Source organism: Monodelphis domestica, chromosome X (genome assembly GCF_027887165.1).
Source record: "Monodelphis domestica isolate mMonDom1 chromosome X, mMonDom1.pri, whole genome shotgun sequence".
Classification (NCBI taxonomy): Eukaryota; Metazoa; Chordata; class Mammalia; order Didelphimorphia; family Didelphidae; genus Monodelphis; species Monodelphis domestica.
In genome coordinates this window covers 80107594-80125278 of record NC_077235.1, presented here as the reverse complement: position 1 = coordinate 80125278, position 17685 = coordinate 80107594, and the positions used below count along the sequence as shown (strand labels likewise).

The 17685-nt window shown below is 41.8% G+C and overlaps 1 protein-coding gene and 1 non-coding gene across 4 annotated transcripts in view; both read right to left on the bottom strand.

Moving 5' to 3' along the window:
* Positions 1 to 17685, bottom strand: part of MID2 (midline 2) — a 99054-nt gene that overhangs the window by 33675 nt on the left and 47694 nt on the right. For 2 of the 3 annotated variants that reach the window (XM_007506940.2, XM_007506941.2), the window contains exon 4: positions 1894 to 2001. The exons of the other annotated variant lie outside the window; for it this stretch is intronic. In XM_007506940.2, coding sequence (XP_007507002.1) covers positions 1894 to 2001 — 108 coding nt within the window. The remainder of the gene's footprint in view (positions 1 to 1893; positions 2002 to 17685) is intronic. 3 annotated transcript variants of the gene reach the window in all.
* Positions 11049 to 11107, bottom strand: MIR7363 (microRNA mir-7363). The gene is given in 1 exon segment (NR_127599.1): positions 11049 to 11107. It is a non-coding gene; the product is annotated as a microRNA mir-7363 (primary transcript).

Below are 17685 nucleotides of genomic sequence, written 5' to 3'. Positions count from 1 at the left end.
CTCTCTCCATTTTTAGGTCTCTCATATCTCTTTATCTCCCTTTTTCTTTCTATTATTACCATGAACTTATTTCAGGCTCTCATCCTCATGCACAGAATCCTAAAATAGTTTCCTAAATCGTCTCCCTGATGAAAGTGTCTCACACATTGTAAAACAACCGTAAACTCTTCTGCTCAAAGACTGACCATGGCTCCTCACTGCCTATAGGATCAAGTTGAAACTCCACAATTGTCATTCACAGCTCTCTATAATCAGTCCTCACCTTACCTATCCAACAGAATCATTCACTGCTTCTCAATTGGCACCTTCCATTAGTTAGGCCAGTCTCTTACTTTTCCCCATTCTCACGCCTTCACCTTTGCTCATGCTATTTCCCTTGCTAAAAATGATCTCTCATTCTTTTCCACCAGTCCAATGGTCCTTCCCAAGTCTACTACAAAGCCTTCCCAAAACAATGTATAGTTTTCTCTTCACTTTCTGATTATCCAAAGCACTTGTTTTCCTACCACAGACATACTGATTGTGTGACATGGGGCAAGTCACTTAACCTACCAGGGGCCTTGGAAGTTCTCTGAGTCTATAAGTTTCAGAGAAGGTGCTGGCCATATTGATAGAGAATTTCTTCATGTGGGAGCTCCCTCTAATGAAATCATGGGACTCGTTGCTATCCCTAGCCCTTACTGGCTGGATCATGCAGGTTAGCATGTGATTACGTTTTTATTAAACACTTTGTTACATGCTACCTTACAATGGTTTCTAACTTTCCTTTTCTCTCCTAGAGAGCCCACATAATAAATTTGTCTTCTGTGTCCCACAGTCCATGTCGCCGTGCTAGGCTCCTAGGAGACACTCAATAAATACCTTTCAAATTAAACTGGGAGAGGGGCCTGGTTACCTTCAACTTGTGAAGAAAGACCACATTATCCCATCGTGGCAGCAATACTCGATCATCAAATTCATAGGCTATTGTTAATAATAATTGTACTCTTATTGCAATAGTCTGTAGAATAGTACATCTAAAAGAAGAATAGTAGATAGTAACTTGTCCTAGGATGGCTTCATAGAATTATTGACTTAGAACTAGAATAACCACTTCATTTTACAAAGAGGTAAATGTGCTTTTATGGGCAGCTAGATGGCACTGCAGCAGATATAGTGCTGGGTCTGGAGTCAGAAAGACTCCTCTTCCTGAGTTCAAATCGGACTTCAGACACTTACTAGCGGTGTGACCCTGGGCAAGCCACGTAACATTGTTTGCCTCAGTTTCCTTATCTGTACAATGGGCTACAGAAGGAAATGGCAAACCACTTCAGTATCTTTGCCAAAAAAAAACTCCAAATGGGGTCACAAAGAATCATAAATGGCTGAAAAATGTCTAAACAACAAAGTGACTTTCCTTGTGGTAAGTGTCAAAGGCAGGATTTGAACCCAAGGTCTTCCTAACTCCAACTCCAGCAACTCTATCCACTAAACCCTTGTAAAAAATGAGAACAAGAAATAAATACTAATGTAAACCTCTATGGTACTTTCTCACATTTGTAACAACTGAGAAGAATGCAGACTTGGTTGGTGCTTTAATATCCTCTTGGCCCTCCCAGTTGGCAACTTCTCCCATTCCCTTTCGTCCTTTGCCCCTATTCCAGAATCTGTGAACTAATGAAATTTGAGTACTGTCATCAGTTCGGAACTTATTCTCCAATTTTGGGGAATTCTGCGTCTTACAAAAAGCCAAAGAGGTCTTCTAGGCTTGAGTATTCCCTGGGGCACATGGCATCATCCAAAGAACTGCTACTTTGAGGCCCCAACACCTACAGTCCATCACCTGTTACTTATAGCAAATGACATTTGCAAGGTTGGCATCCCCTGCCAACTCAGTGAAATGTCATCCTTCACCTTGGTCTCTTTTATCTTGACTGCAATCGCCTGTTTCCTCTGCTGGATGATTTCCATCAGCTCATCACACTCTTCCATGAGCTTGGCCTCGTGCATTGCAGTATTTACCTGCCAAGAAAGTCCACGATATTACACTGTGAACTGCAGGGAGTCAACAGTGGGTACCCTGCTGTCTCAGAACCATTTGGACTGATGGCTGGGGCACGTGCAGCTTCTGTATTTCCGAGGTCTGCTCCTCGAAGAAGGGTGCAAGATGTGAACATTAATGAGTTCAAGCATTTAGAACATCACCGTTAGGTCATGATGGCTCATGAATGGTTGGATAGAGGAATGAATGGATGAGATAGGCAGATGCTATTTCCAGGGGTCAACTCCTGCTACCTTGTCTTTCCTACACCTTTTCTAGGTGAAGCCATGTTGCAGAAGGAGGACCCCCATTGGGATATACCAGGATTTAGAGGTAGTGAACCTTCTACATCAAAACATCTCCGTCCTAGGGTCAAAGGTCAAGGGGATGGGTGAGGGGAAGTAAGCAAAAAGGAACTGGCATTCTACCCTGCTCTTCCTGCTTTCATTTTTTACTTCCTTTACCATAACACAGGGGAGGGAGTATATAGAAGAGAGGTGAGGCAAGGGAATAATAAGAGAATGTATAGGTCAGAGATCAGTGAGAGAGCAGGGCCCCAGGCAGAAAGCAACCCAGTCCAATCCTGTTCTTAGACTCTTTTTCTCCAATTCTACATGTGTTGGCTTCCAAGGGATCTGGAAAATATTCCTATAGATTTCTGATACTACACATAATAAAATCATACCACTCCCGCCAATGGTAAGGGAAGGGGGTGCTACTTCATAGCATCCTTCTAGGATGGGCCCATCCCGTGGTGTAGGTATGCACTGTCTTATTAGGCCAAGCTGAAGGTAGAGGGTATCCCACTGTGGTTCACCATGGGCAACAACTTGGAAATCCCATGGCCCCGGAGCTGCTCCTAAGTAATCAAGTTACTCACTTGGCCTCCTTTCCACTCACGTGCTCTTTTATTCTACTAGGCTAAATCCACCAGATTTTCTAGACTCTTCTAAGCAGTCAGCTGATTTTCTTTCACTTACTGTACCCATCTTTCTTCTTTGGACTTGACTCACAAGTCCTGCAATTTTTATAGGATCCTTATAGGATCCAAGCTGCAAAGAACCTCAGAAGTCCCATCAAGTCCACCTTTTCACTTCCAGATAAGGAAACTAAAACCTAGAGAAGCTAGATTATTTGCTCAAAGTTGCACATGATCCCAAAGTTGGAAGGAATCTTAGAGACCATTTAGTCCAATTCCCTGCCTTTTACAAAGGAGGAAACTGAGGCCAAGAATGTCAAGTAAATTGCCAAAGTAGTGCATAAGATCACAGACCTAGAAGTGGAAAGGACCTCAGAGACTATCTAGTTCAACCTTTTCATTGGAAAGAGGGGGAAACTGAAGCGGCAGTTTAGGATCAAGTGGAAGGGATCTCAATGTCTATCTAGTCTAACTCATTTTACCGAGGAGGAAACTAGGATTTAAAGAGGAGAAATGATTTACCCCAAATCATAAAGGTAGTAAGAATCAAAGGTGGGATTTAAACCCAAGTCCTCCAACTCCACTGATACCTTCCTCCCACTGCTGTTGTTAACTATACAGTATGGCATAAAGTCCCCAGCAGGGGTGGGGGTGGGTATAGTAATAGCAGGTCCTTTGGCTAATCAAGTAGAAGATTCAGAAGAAGAGTTTGGGGGATGTGGAAAGGAAGGGAGAGGGGCAAAAAAGAAGTTGAGGAGGCTCTGTTCCATTTAGAAGTAGGGAAGGTAGTTACACAGGCAAGGATGACCACTCTAAGAGTTAACTCTAGGTTCAAAAGGGCAGATACCTGGGGCCAACGAGGTGGCTCAATGAATAGTCAGGCCTAGAGATGGAAGGTCCTGGGTTCCAATCTGACCTCAGACATTTCCCAGCTGTGTGACCCTGGGCAAGTCACTTAACCTCCACTGCCTAGCCCTTACCAAGCTTCTGTCTTAAAATTGATACTAAGAGGGGGCAGCAATGTGGCATAGCAGATAGAGAGCCTGGCCTAGAGACAGGAGGTCCTGTGTTCAAATTTGGCCTCAAACACATCCTAGCTGGGTGACCCTGGGCAAGTCAATTAACTCCCACTGCCTAGCCTGCACTGGTCTTCTGCCTCAGACCTGAAATTGATTCTAAGACAGAAATTAAAAAAGGGCAGAATCTCAAAAATCCCAGGCTTAAATGAATCCAATCAGCCCTGGGCTTTGGGACCAGGATTTCCTGGATTAGATAAGATAAAGATGAGTTTTAATCCTCAATCCTTTCTCAAAATGTGGAAAAAGTATATCAACTCTAGAGTCAGAGAACCTGGGTCCCAATCCCACCTCTAATGCCTTCTACCTGTGTAATCTACCTGTGTAATCCCCCTCCTTCTGCCTTAGTTTCCTCATCTTTGAAGTGAGGGGGCTGGACTAGATGGTCTTTGAAATCTCTTCTAGAACTGACGCAGAGTGAAATAAGCAGAACTAGGAGAAGACTGTACATAACAGCAATATTGCTCCATGGTGATCCACTGTGAAAGCTTGGCTCCTCTCAGCAATGCAACCATCTAGGCTAATCCTGAAAGGCTTCTGATGGGGAATGCTGTTGCCTCCAGAGGGAGTCCTCTTTCCCATCAGTGTATTTAGGGTTTTATTTGGGGTTCTGGTTGTGTATGAGTGCGCTTTTACAACAATGACCAATATGGAAGTGGGTTTTGCATGATGATAAAGTTATTTTTTTTAAAAAGGAATCGCTCCTAGTTCTAGGATCATATGTATTCTATCTTCTATACCCCAACCCCTGACATAGTATTGTCTCCCACTGGATCCTATTCCCTTCCATCTACTCTAATTTCTCATGTTCCTTTCCTTGTTCATTCAGAGTCTTATTACTAGAGTGGGAAAAGCCCTGAATTGGTGAGTCCAGATACCTTGGGTCTAGCTATACAACCTTTGATGAGTCCCTTCCTTTCTCTGGCCCTTGGTTTTGATCCAACCATACCATGAGGGAGCCAGACAAGACATAGCCAAGGTCTCTTCCACCTCTTAAACTCTCTGTTGCATCTTTCTACTTGTAACACTGTGACATGATTGGATGGGCATGTCCCAAGTGAAGTTCACAAGACGACTTCTCACATCTCTTTATTGCCCACCCCTTCTCTGGTCCTAATCATCTCCTTTGTGCTTTTATACCCTTTTTCTTGGCTGGATCCACATTGCAAGCCTTCCCCTTACTTCTTTCTGGATGGAGCTGATACCGTGGAGGCCCAAACTCTTGTTATTATGCTTCCTGTTGTGATTTAGCCCTCCAGAGAAGCAGCAGAATCTCTCAGTTTAGGTCCCTGATCTTTGTTACTCTCCATTTCAGTTTGCACTTCCTTCTTTTTCTTTCCCTTTCTCACTGGGGAAGAAGTCAGGAAGATGGATCAGAGCATCTCCGAATGCCTGTAAGCTACATCCTCTTAGATAAGCCACAAACAACTCAAACTCAATTGTCCATAACCAAAGTTATTGCTTCCTCCCAACCCAAACCAGCTTCCTCATGAAGGATTGATCTGCTAGCTCTGAGCAGGGCCAGAATTCCATCTGGCACCCGGAGCATCAGAGTACTGCCTAGTTTTACTTTGTAATTTTTCCAGGCAGCTATGTCTGACAATATGGGAGAAATTCCATACCCAGAGTTCCCCACCTCTGCAATGGAATGCCTTTCCTCATCTTTGCTCCAGGGCCAGCATCAGTCTTTATAACGACACAGTGTTCAGTTTTGTTTCGGTGTTAGTGTCACTGTGTATAATGCTTTCCTGGTTCCATTTTCCCCCCTTCATATAAATCTTTCCATGCCTTTCTATGACCATCACTTCCACTGGTGCTTACAACATGACACTACTTTATTACACTCATGTACCACCAGTTCCTTAGCCATTCATTCACTGGACATCTAGGTTGTCTCGAGTTCTTTAATTCCACAAAAAGGGCCACTACAATTATTTTGGTGAACATGGGTCTTTCCTTTGTCTTTGATCTCTCTTGGAAATATGCTCAGAAGTGGAATCTTTGAGTCAAAGGAAATAGATATTTGGGCAGCTAGTAGGCTCAGTGGATAAAGTGCTAGACCTGGAGTCAGGAGGACCCAGGTTCAAATCTGACCTTGGACACTTCCTAGCTGCATGACCCTGGGCAAATTACTTAACCCCAACTGCCTAGCCCTTACCATTGCTCTTCTGCCTTCTGATTCCAAGACAGAAGGTAAGGGGTTTTAAAAAACGGAATAGATATATTAGTCTTCCCCCCCCCCAATTTAACAGTAATCCTAAGTTCTTTTCCAAAACGGTTTAGTTCCACCAAGTATGTCAGTGTGTCCCAAGACCCCTTTAACCCTGACTAGTTCCATCAGTATCATCTCTGTTCACTTGCTGGGTATGAAACCTTAGAGTTGTTGCTATTTCCAGTTCTTTTATTATTAGTGATTTGGAACATGATTTCAGAGTTGTTGATAACTTGCAATTCTTTGGGAAAATGTGTGTTTCCATTCTTTGACCTCATCTTTTGAGGATGGCTTTTGATCTTCCATTGCCTGTGGTAATTCCCTATATAACTGGAATAACAGAGAGCTTTGGCACAAAGGTGTGGGGGTTATTCCCTCCCAGGGACAATTTCCTTCTTATCCCGACGATATCGATTTTGTCGTCTGTCACAAATCGACATGTAACATTGCAAAAATCACTTTCTCCTCTAGGCTTTAGTTTGCTCATCTATAAAATGAGGAAGTTGTACCACCCTGTGATCTTTTCCAGCCTTAGCATTCTGGGGATGGCTCTGTGATTCACGGAGGAGAGACAACTTGAGCAGAATCTTGAATGAGTTACGGAATTTAGATAGGGAGAAAGGAGGAAGCAAACATTTTGGGTAGGCTGAATCCAATGATCAAAGCTGCAGAGGTTCCAGTGTCCAAGGAACTTTGGGAAGATGATCAATTCTAAGCATTTACTAAGTGCCTACTGTGTGCCAAGTACCATCTTAGAGTGGTTAGAGTGGTGGGCTCCTATGGAAAAGTAATTGTATAGAGGCAGAACCATCCATTCAGAATATTAGCTGAGATTTTTAAGATCCTTTAGTCCAAAGGCTAAAGCCCAGATGCAAATATTTAGAATGATGTGCCTGTTTATAATTGGGTATACTGATGCTAAGAGTGTGCAGTTAGCATTGGCCAATTTGGTGCTGCTTTATTGTGTCAAGAAAATGGATCTGAGTTCAATGTGTTCCTTACTGTCCAAAGGCTGATACCTCTTACTAGTAGGAATGAACACTGGCAAGATGATTATTTTGTCCTGATTTGCATAGCCCACGTTTCAATATCACTTTACTGGTTCAAAATGGGCTTTCCAGAAAGTACTTAGTGCCACTATTATTATTCCCATTTTATAGCTGGGAAAACTAAGGCTAAGAGAGTTCAAGTGACTTGGTTGAGGATCACTCTAATTGGGTTTTTTGTTTAATTTATTTTTTAAAGATTTTTTCCCATAGTTCCATAGTTCATGTTCTCTCCCTCCCCTCTTCCCTCCCCCTCCTGAAGCTGACAAGCAATGCCACGGGGTTCTACATGTCTTATCGCAGAATAGGGATTTTGATCTGAGTCGTATAAGTCTGAGTCTTCCAGAGTTTCCATGTTACCTCTGAACTGCTACAGTGCCCAGATCTCCTTAAAACAATGAAAAAGATGCTCAGAAGGCCTTACAACCATGATCTATCATATATGAAATTCTGGAAATGAGCTAATATTAATGCTAGCTAATGGGACAGCTAGATGGCGTGGTGGATGGAGCTCTGGGTTTGAAATCAGGAAGACTCATCATCTTCATTAGTTCACATCCAGCCTCAGACACTTACTAGCTGTGTGACTCTGCCTGGGTAAGTCACTTCACCCCGCTGGCCTCAGTTTCCTCATCTGTCAAATTACCTGGAGAAAGAAATGGCAAACCACTCCAGTCTCCCAAATGGATCACCAAGAGTTGGACATGACTGAAATGACTGAACCACAACAAACATTAGCTAGCATTTCTATGGTGTTTTAAGGTTTGCAAAGTTCTTGATGTGTCATCTCATTTCGTTCGCACTGTATATGTATCTCAAACCTTGTAGCAGAAGTAGGGGCTTCATATGGAAGAACTGCTAGGAAATGGGCTAAAGAATTCATTCATTCATTCTCTGAGTATTTCAATGACCATTTATTGAATGCCTATCATGTCCAAAGTAGCATCATGCTGGAAATACATCAGGAGATCTCTGTTTTCATTCATTAAGGAACAGCCAGTAGCACAGGGCCCAACCCATCCATGTCATCTCACCCTATGCGACTCCTGCCCATGGTTTTAGGGAAATCTATCACAAGAACTCCATCCAACAAAGTGAGGGCCTTCTTTATGTGTCTTCACATTATATGGTTATCAATGCAGGGTACAGTTATCCATCTGTCATCCCTCATTCTTGATAGCTATCAGGGGATCACAGATTTTTAGCTGGAAAGGCTTTGGGGGGGCATTCTTCTCATTTTCTAGATGGGAGAATCAAGGCTAAAGAGATAAAGTGAAGTATCTGAAGGTTGTAGAGGTTGTTAAGTAGCCAAGTTGGGATTTGAACTCAGGTTTTCTCATTCCAAATCCAACAATCTTTCTACCATCCCACATTGCTTCTCAGAAGTATCACAGAATCTCAGTGCTCGAGGGTTCAGTGGATTGAGAGCCAAGTGTAGTGATGGGAGGTCCTAGGCTCAAATCTATCTTCAGACACTTCCCAGCTCTGTGACCCTGGGCAAGTCACATAACCCCATTGCCTAGCCCTTACCGTTCTTCTGCCTTGGAACCAATATGCAGTATTAATCAGTATTGATTCTAAGATGGAAGGTAAGAGTTTAAGGGAAAAAAGAATCTCAGAGTTCAAAGAGGCTGAAGGGGCCATAAATCATTCAACGAGCCCTTATTAGGCACCAACTAAGTGCCAGGCACTGGAGATACAAAGACAAATAACAAAGCAACCCCTACTCTCACAGAAGGCATATTTTAATTTGGGAGACAAGTATACCTATATTATATACAGAATACATACGTAAAGAGAAAATGATGAATGAATACTACCCCAAAATATGATTAAGATTATATTAAAAGCTATTGATTCATATGCCTAATTTTATTATCTCTGTAAAATATTTAGAACAATAATTTACATGGGCACCAAGGACATCTTTAATGCCAATGAGTAGGAACATTTGGCTTTTGCAAATTATATTTTACAGCAGGCATCTGTAGAGGCACACGATTGACCCAAGGAGTAAATACGAGATCCCACTGTGCTGGTTTATTGGGTATAAAAATCATTTGATTCAGCTAAGTAGTGTCACCATGCACCTACTCAAGGGCTTTCCATTACTTTCAAGCCCCAATTTACCCTTCTGACCTTACCTTCCACAGAATATCTAAACCCAACTTCTGGTAACTCTATGGAACATTCCTGGTGAATTCCTACATTCCTCTCGCCTCGAATGTCTCAATTCCACTCTTCCCTCTACCCCCACAGCGCATCTACTCCCTGTCTACTCAGCTCAAGTCTCATACCCTCAAGGGGGCTCCCCACTCCCAATCCACAGAGAGAACTCAGAATTCCTGGACCACTTACTTTCTGTACTGTTTAACTAACCCCATTATATTACTGGCTAACTTTTTATGTGTGCATCTTTGGTTTTCCAACTAGATCCACTGAAGAGAGGGGCCACGTGTTTCTTATAGTACCTACTTAAGTGTCCACAGTTGCCCTACCTTGAACCCCACCCACCCACAGACCAATATGAAAGGCTGAAAGGCAGAGCCCTGAGTTCTACTCCCCAAAATCCAACCCGGATCTTTCCTTTCCAAAAGCAAGGACCATCAGCTTGGCCACTGTGCCCCAAGGACCATACAAGCCACTCTTTAGCAAAATCTTCCCATTACATACGTTGTCTCCATTACTTAGGATGTAAGAACTTTGGGAGAAGATGTTACCTCTCTTTCCTACTTGTATCTTCAGAGCTTAGCATGTAAAAAAAGCTGACTAAATGTCCTGCTATTCCATGTTCTGCTGGGCATTGAGAATTACTCAATGAACATTTCCCCAAATATCAGGGGAAAAAGCAACATCAAATGCCCATAAGTTGGGAAAGGAAGTCTATATAAAACATATTTGATGCTTATTTAAGTTTCCACTTTGATAAGATGATGTGAGAAAAAGAGATCAAGCCCTGAAGATCGTGGGCTTGCAATGTTTCAGCAGTTGCCATTAATGGATGCAGGCCTGGAGTCAGGAGTTCCTGGGTTCAAATGTTGCCTCAGACACTTCCTAGTTGTGTGTCCCTCATTACCTAGCCCTTACTGCATTTCTGTTTTAGAACCAATCCACAGTATTGATTCTTGGGAAGATACGGGCTTATAAAAATAAAGTTAAACATTTTGATGAGCAAGAAAAGAAGATGGGAGCAGCAGAGAAAAAAATAAAGATCACCTTAGAGGGGCACTTGACACACAATGTCCCATTGACCCAAGGTGTTGCCATTACTAATATTCTTTCCCTTCAACTATTTTAGAATGTGAACTCTGGCATAGTTGGGCTCCAGCAATCCTGTGAGATTCTCATTGGTAGCTGCTGTAGGGATCTAAGGTCTAAGGAGAAAGAATCTAAGGAGAAGAAAGGCCACAGAAGAGATGCCCTTGGTGGGCTCTTTGCCTAGTTGCTGTGTCAAGGAGGAAGCCAAGGGTGCTCTCCACAAAGTCTATCAAGACTAAAACTTTCTATGCCTGAGGTTTCGTTTTGGGAGTACTAGTGTCGGGAGTGTTCTTTGTCAGTGAATTTGGCAAATATTTACTGGCATTCCAGAAGCAGCCTGACATAGTGCATTGATTACCGATCTTGGGAATCGGGAAGCCTGTGGATTCAAACATTTCTTCTGACACTTATGAGAGAGCTTCATAACCCTAGGCGAGTCACTCACCTCTTAAGGAGCTTCCGAAGACATGGGTGTTGACTGAAAAGGGTTCCCCACGTAGGGTTGTCCAAACTTACGAAATCACAGATCCTTTGGGTACTTCTTCACATACTAAAATACCCAAATGGATCTGTGATCCCGTCAATTTGGAAGTTCTTCCCAATGGCGCAGAATACAATCCAGCCATGCTTCTCCATCCTTTGTGATTCCTGTCTATGTGTTTCCAAAAGTTCATTATAGAAATTCCACTCAATGTGCCCAAGGCCTTCCTTGCTTTCTTTCTACTGACATTTCAGGGGAACCAGAGGAGTGCCCTGGCTGGCCACATTCCATCCCACACTACGTATCCTATTTAAAGGAAATTGTCTTCGCTTTCAGCCTGATTTGAAATCATAAGATAGGAAATTCGGTGGATCAGAGCTCTAGAGTCATACTATGAATAGTTTTGAACCTGAAGCTGGGAAGGTTCTTAAGTAGCACTTTGGGAAACTCTTCTATGTATATGGGATGGGGAAAGAACCAAATGAACAGATTTAGTAGAACTGCAACCTGAAGATACTCCTTAAAATGAAAACCTTCTCCCACATTTCAGACGATATCACGGTCAAGTGCCACAACTGATACTACCGTTTTACATTTTTAAGACACATTAAAAAATCTATACCTAATAGAGATTCAATAGTTTCACCTTTGACCCCCTTTTTCTCTTCTTTGCATGTAGAAATACACAAAGTTACTGATCTGTGCCAAGTTCATAATAAAAAAAAAAAGATCAAAAAATCTTTCCAAGTGATGAGACGCCCAAAGGACCAGAGACCTTGAGATTAGTCCACAATGTTTTCTGATAGAGAGATTATCAAAGGAAAGGTTGTTTCCATGGCATGAGTAGAACATTTCTGGGTACATATAAGCTACAGGATTTTACGGGTCTCCAGTTTCTTTGTTTGCACAGATGTTTTACCTGCTGGCTGAAGGGCAGCAAGGCTTACCTTGATGGCCTTTTTATCTCCTTTTTGATATCTGATCTGTCACAGTCTTACCTGTACCTTTTACATCTAGAAGTAGTGGGTACAATTAAGCAGCCTCATGAAATCTATCCTCCCTGAAAATACCACTAAAGCCATCCTGGCTTTGTGTAAATTGACTTGGAAAAAAACAACATATGGAACAAAATCCTGGTACCATAATGTCATATCTTTTGAGCTAGAAAAGACTCAGAGGCCATCTGGTTCAACTGAGGCCCAGAGTGGGGAAGGTCACAAAAAACATCATAAATCTAGAGCTAGAAAAGGACCTCCGAAGGTAGCTATTCTACTACCACCCCCATTTTACAAAGGGGGAAACTGAGGTCCAGGAAGGGGAACAGCCTTGTCTAAGAATATTCACACAAAGGGTCACAAAGGACTACTTTATTCAACCCTCTCCTTTTATAAACAAAAAACCTGAGGCCCAGGAAAGTGAAGTGACTTGGCTAAAGTCATATAGTTAATAAATGAAGCAGCCAGGACTTGAGCCAAGCAGAGCCAGACTAAGTCTTCTAGACTTTCTCTTATGCAACAATATAATGGCTAATGATTTGGAGAGTGGAGAGGGTAGCACTAGCAAGGTCGGTTTAAATATATCTTCCAATGAATCTGCTTAATAGACGCCTGGAATCCTCCCATTGGAGGTCCCCTCCACCCATTTTTATTGGGATTTTAAAAATTCATCATTTCCCAATACACTCCCTCTCCAAATCACTAGATCTTCTCCTGCATCAAAGAAAAACAGTGAAGTGTAATCAGTCGACAAAGAAATCAAATCTGACAGCAGACGCTGCCTTCTCTCCCCACTGTCCTCCAACATCTCCACTGGGAGGAGAGATGTGTGTTGCACTCTCTGTTCTCTGGAGCCAGCATTGTTCATTGCATTTCATCTAAGCTCTACTGCCTTTTAGGGAGGTTATAATGTATGTTATTATAATCACTTTCTTTGTGGAAAAGCTCTTAAGCTCCCAAATCTAGAGTCGGAAGGGCCCTCAAAGGACACGAATGCAAGCCCCTCACTTCACAGGGGAGAAAACAGAAGCCCAGGGAAGTTAACTGAAGTCTTCCCATGTTGTTCTGAGTTCCTCCGATTCATTATTTATTAGGTGGAAACTATAACCTGCCCTCAGAGACATGCCACTGAGACAGAGAGAGGACCCATTGGCTACGGAGATCGTGGGTCCCTCAGAAACCTGCAGGTATTTCCAAATTTGGCTAGCTTTGAAAGGGACTTCCTTAGTGATGCTGAGGCAGCGAGGAGGAGAATTAGACAAGGATTTGGGACTCCACTGTGGCTGACAGAGCAGGGAACCAAGTGATAGCCAGTTGTCATGGCTCACTTGACAACCACAAATTGAGGACAGCAGAACAGTGGCAATTGGGAGTAAACTGAGGTGGTGAGACCAGGCAGAACAGCAGGCATGTTATTCCCTAAATGGGGGAAGCCACTGTCTGTTTACCTGTCTGACCACTCGCTTCCTATTTCCCCTCAGACCCAGTGGGAGGAGAAAAGTGAAGAAAAGCCATTTGTTCCCCATTGGCAGCAGCCAACACAGTTGGCATTTGGAAGTTTGATTTTTTAATTGGTTATTCACATTGCTATGTTATTTTAAACTGCTACTAAAACCATAAAGCCATCTACTATGAGTTAGTCTCCCTACGAATAGATGGAATGGGATTAAGAGAGGGGAACTTAATCCAAAAAAGGACAGGGGAAGCTTTTGGTAGGAAAAGTTGAGGCGGGAGCAGAGCTGATGAGTGAATATCTGTTATTGTAATAATTTTCCAGAATGTTTCCAGTTCAGGTCATACTTTGGGCCTTTTCCTTTTCAATTTTGAGAGAGAGAGAGACGGAGAGAAAAAGATAGAGACAGAGAAGGAGAGAAAGAGAAAGGCAGAGACAGAGAGAGATATATATATAAGAGAATAAGCTGCTGTAAGATTTACCCCGTTTTGTTTGGTTTGGGTTTTTTTTTTGTCTCAAGGCACCCTATGTAATGGCCACTTTCTCTCAGGCTCCACACAACCTGACAGCTCCAGTTCTCCATCCCCAAGGGAGAAACAATATTATCCCATTAGTTTTATGCCATATTTGTTTGGCCACCCCCTAGCTGATGGCGGCTCACTTTGTTCTGGGCTGTTTTAATTTCCACAGGGCATTGTTTCGAATACTTGGTTATATATGAGCCTTTTCTTTTTCATTGATCTCCTGTAGTATAAGAATTCAATCCTTTGGGGCAGAAAGGCTTTAGAAATTTTCTTGAATCCACTATGAAAGTATAAATACAAAATCATCTATTGATTTTTGTAGATGACATGATAGTTTACTTAGATGACCCTAGAGAGTCAACTAAAAATTAATTGAAACAATCATTTCAACAAAGTAGCAGGCTATAAAACAAATCCACAGAAGCCATTAGTCCTCCTTTTTATTATCAACCAAATTCCACAGAAAGAGAAAGAAATTCTATTTAAAAGAATTAGAGCATATACAAAAAATAAACAGGGTGCACCCAAAGCCTCGGTGCAGTTTTAAGCTTTGGGGACATTCTGCCTTTGGTCTACTTCCCAAGAAAGACACAGAAATTCTAGATATAGAACTACAGCATGATCTTTACACAAATAAAGACAGACTTAAATAACTAGAGAGATTAAAGATGACAATACTATGTAAATGAGCTTACAGATTCAATGCCAGTCATCAAAGGACTCCTTTATAGCACTAGAATAAATAATGATTCATTGGGAGGAATAAAAGGTCAGGGGAAATAATGAAAAGAGGAAAGGAAAGGAGCCTCGCTAGCTACAAAGCAATAATCATTGTCTGAATTTGGTTCTGCTTAAAAAATAGAAAAGTTCTTCAATCGAACAAATTAGGTATACGACATGCCAAAACAAATGATGACAGTACTATGACGTTCAGTAAAGACAATGACACCAACTACTGGGGTAAGGACTCACTATTCAATGAAACATGCTGGAAAAAAACAACAACTAGAAAAACTGCCAGAAATTAGGTTTCAACCAACATTTCACACCATATATCACAACAATAAGCTCCAAATGGATACATATCCTGGATATAAACGGTTATATCATAAGTAAATTAAACTAGGGATAGGGGAAGAATTCTTGACCAAACAAGGGATAGAGAAGATCACCGGAGAGAACATACAAAAATGTGATTATATAGAAACAGAAAATGTTTATACAAACAAAATCAATGCTATTAACATTAGAAGACAAACAGTTAAATGTGGGAAGGGGAAGAAACTCTTGCAGCAAACTAAACTTGTCTGATATCCAAGATATATAAAGAATGAATTCAAATGTATAAGAAGTAGTCAAAGTATATGAACAGGAAGTTCACAAAAAAAGAGAAGCAAGCTCATTGAAAACTATATTTGTAGCTATTTCCTCAGAAGCATTCCAGAAGACAGAGAGGTGACTGAGATACACATTTGCAGACAGAGCCAACATGTGGATTTGTTTTGCTTAGCTATAGTTATTCATTAAAAGAGAGGAATTTAATTAGGGGAGGCAAGTTATAGAATGGGAGAGGAAGAAGTGACAGCGATACTCAAAAAAAAGAGAAGGGAAAAAAGAATATCAATAAAACATTTCCAGAAATACAAAGAAGAAAATAAGAGATTCAGAAAAAGATAGGACAGCCTAGAAACTACCATGTTAAACTGTCATAGACTTAAGATTAAAAATTTAAAAATAAGCTCTTTCTCTATATATATTAGTCTAAGTTTCATATATAACCTTTTTTTTCTGTTCTTGTCTGTAGATAGAAATTCTCCCAATAGCTGATGTTGGCCAAGTTCATAATAACAAAAAAAGAATTAAAAAAAAAGTATAAAAACCTGAGAGTGAAAGCCTCTTAAGCCATTCATTATCCGCCATTCCTTTGGGAGAATCGGCCGGCAAACTAGGAACAGGAAGATGTGAGAAGGAGGAAGGAGAATTGCTGGGATAGAAACTGCCATTTATATAGTGGTATGGCCTTTCTTCCCAACAGCCTTCTAGACAAAGTAGGCAGTGAGTTTCCCAAGGGCACACACAGTCTATTTTTCAGTTTTGACTAAGGCCGGCGCAGCATATCTCCTCCCATCTTCTCAAACGTGATGAAATCAAAGGAGGGTCTAAGCCTACTGGCCTTGGCTATGCAGGCTCATTTTTTGAGAAAAGGACACTAAGGGAGAAGCAGATAAATTATTTAATAGCCACTTTGTCATTGCAAAAAAGCAGAACCAAGTTTGACTTCCTGATAGAGAAAGGACAAAATGCTTAATGTAGCAGAATCAGACAGAGTTGCCTGACTCATGAATGATGAAGGCCAAAGCTAAGCCCAAGTCATACATTAAGTAACACAGACATACATCAGAAAAGTCATAAATTCTCTGACCCAAGAGCCAATGGCCTTGCCCAGAAACCTTGAGCCTATGTGTGAAATATAAAGCTGGATATAAGCAAAGAGAGGGGAAATTTTTGGTACCTTTTCCTTTCATAAAGCAACCCTCTTGGGAAATAACTGCATGTTTAAATGGTCCTGCTGTATTTACTAAGAAATAACAAACTGAAGCAGGGCAGTGGTTATTGTGGCTTTGGGGACACTAGAGGGACAAAGGGTCGGTCAATTGCAGATATTTATGGGATAGTGAGTCAGTATAGCATGGTGACAGGAACACTGGCTCTGGAGTCAGATCTGGATTCAAATCTTGTCTGCCTCTGTGATTTTGGACAAATTCCATTCCTTCCCTTCGGAGCCCTGCCACCCCACCCCATCCCACCCCTGCCCAGGGCCTCAATTTCCTTCTCTATAAAATGAGATGGTTGAACTAGTTAGACTCTGCCATTATTTCAGCTCTAGAATTATAATGTTGGATGTCCTAAAGTAAATCCCTTCCCCTTCTGGGGGCCTCAGTTTCTTCTCTGAACAATGAGACCATAAGTCTTCTGAGGTCTCTTCTAGCTATAAATCTATGAATGAGAATGAGAAGCTATCTATCCTGTCAACAGGGTCAACAGTCCTTGTAATATCGAAGGGGCTATACTAACAAATGGTAACTACCACCAGAACATATTATGGAGGTAGCCAGTGTACACCCTCCTAGGATCTAAGACCATGTTGGAAAACCTATGGCATGTGTGCCAGAGGGGCTTCACCCTTCCCCCCCTCTCCACACGTGCCTGAGGACATTTCTCCCATCACCCAACCCTCTGCCCAGCAGCCCAATGGGAGCACTTTTTCCCTCCCTTGTCTCGGGAAAGGGGGAGGCTCACATGGAGCATGAGGCATTCAGTCTCTAAAAGGTTTGCCATCACTGTTCTCAGAGGTATGTTCTAAAGCTTCTTGCTGTCCCTAAGGCTCATTTACATGATTATCATCTGCTCTGACTGGCTCTTTCTCAAACATTGCTGTTTTATGTGTTCAATTTTGCCCTGCTTCAGAAATGCTCTGGATTTCATATGAGAGTCTCATGAAAATATAATCAAAGTGAAAATGTGGAACAAAGAAAAATTAAAAGTGCCATATAACTCTGGCTAATCCACTTTCACATGCTCTGGTCGATGTTTCTAGCAACAAAGGTCAAACAAACACTGGTCTTTCATTTGTTTTTTGTTAATTCACCTGGATTTTTTCACATGGGTTTGATTTTCTGGAGCTCCTTTGGTTTCTTCCT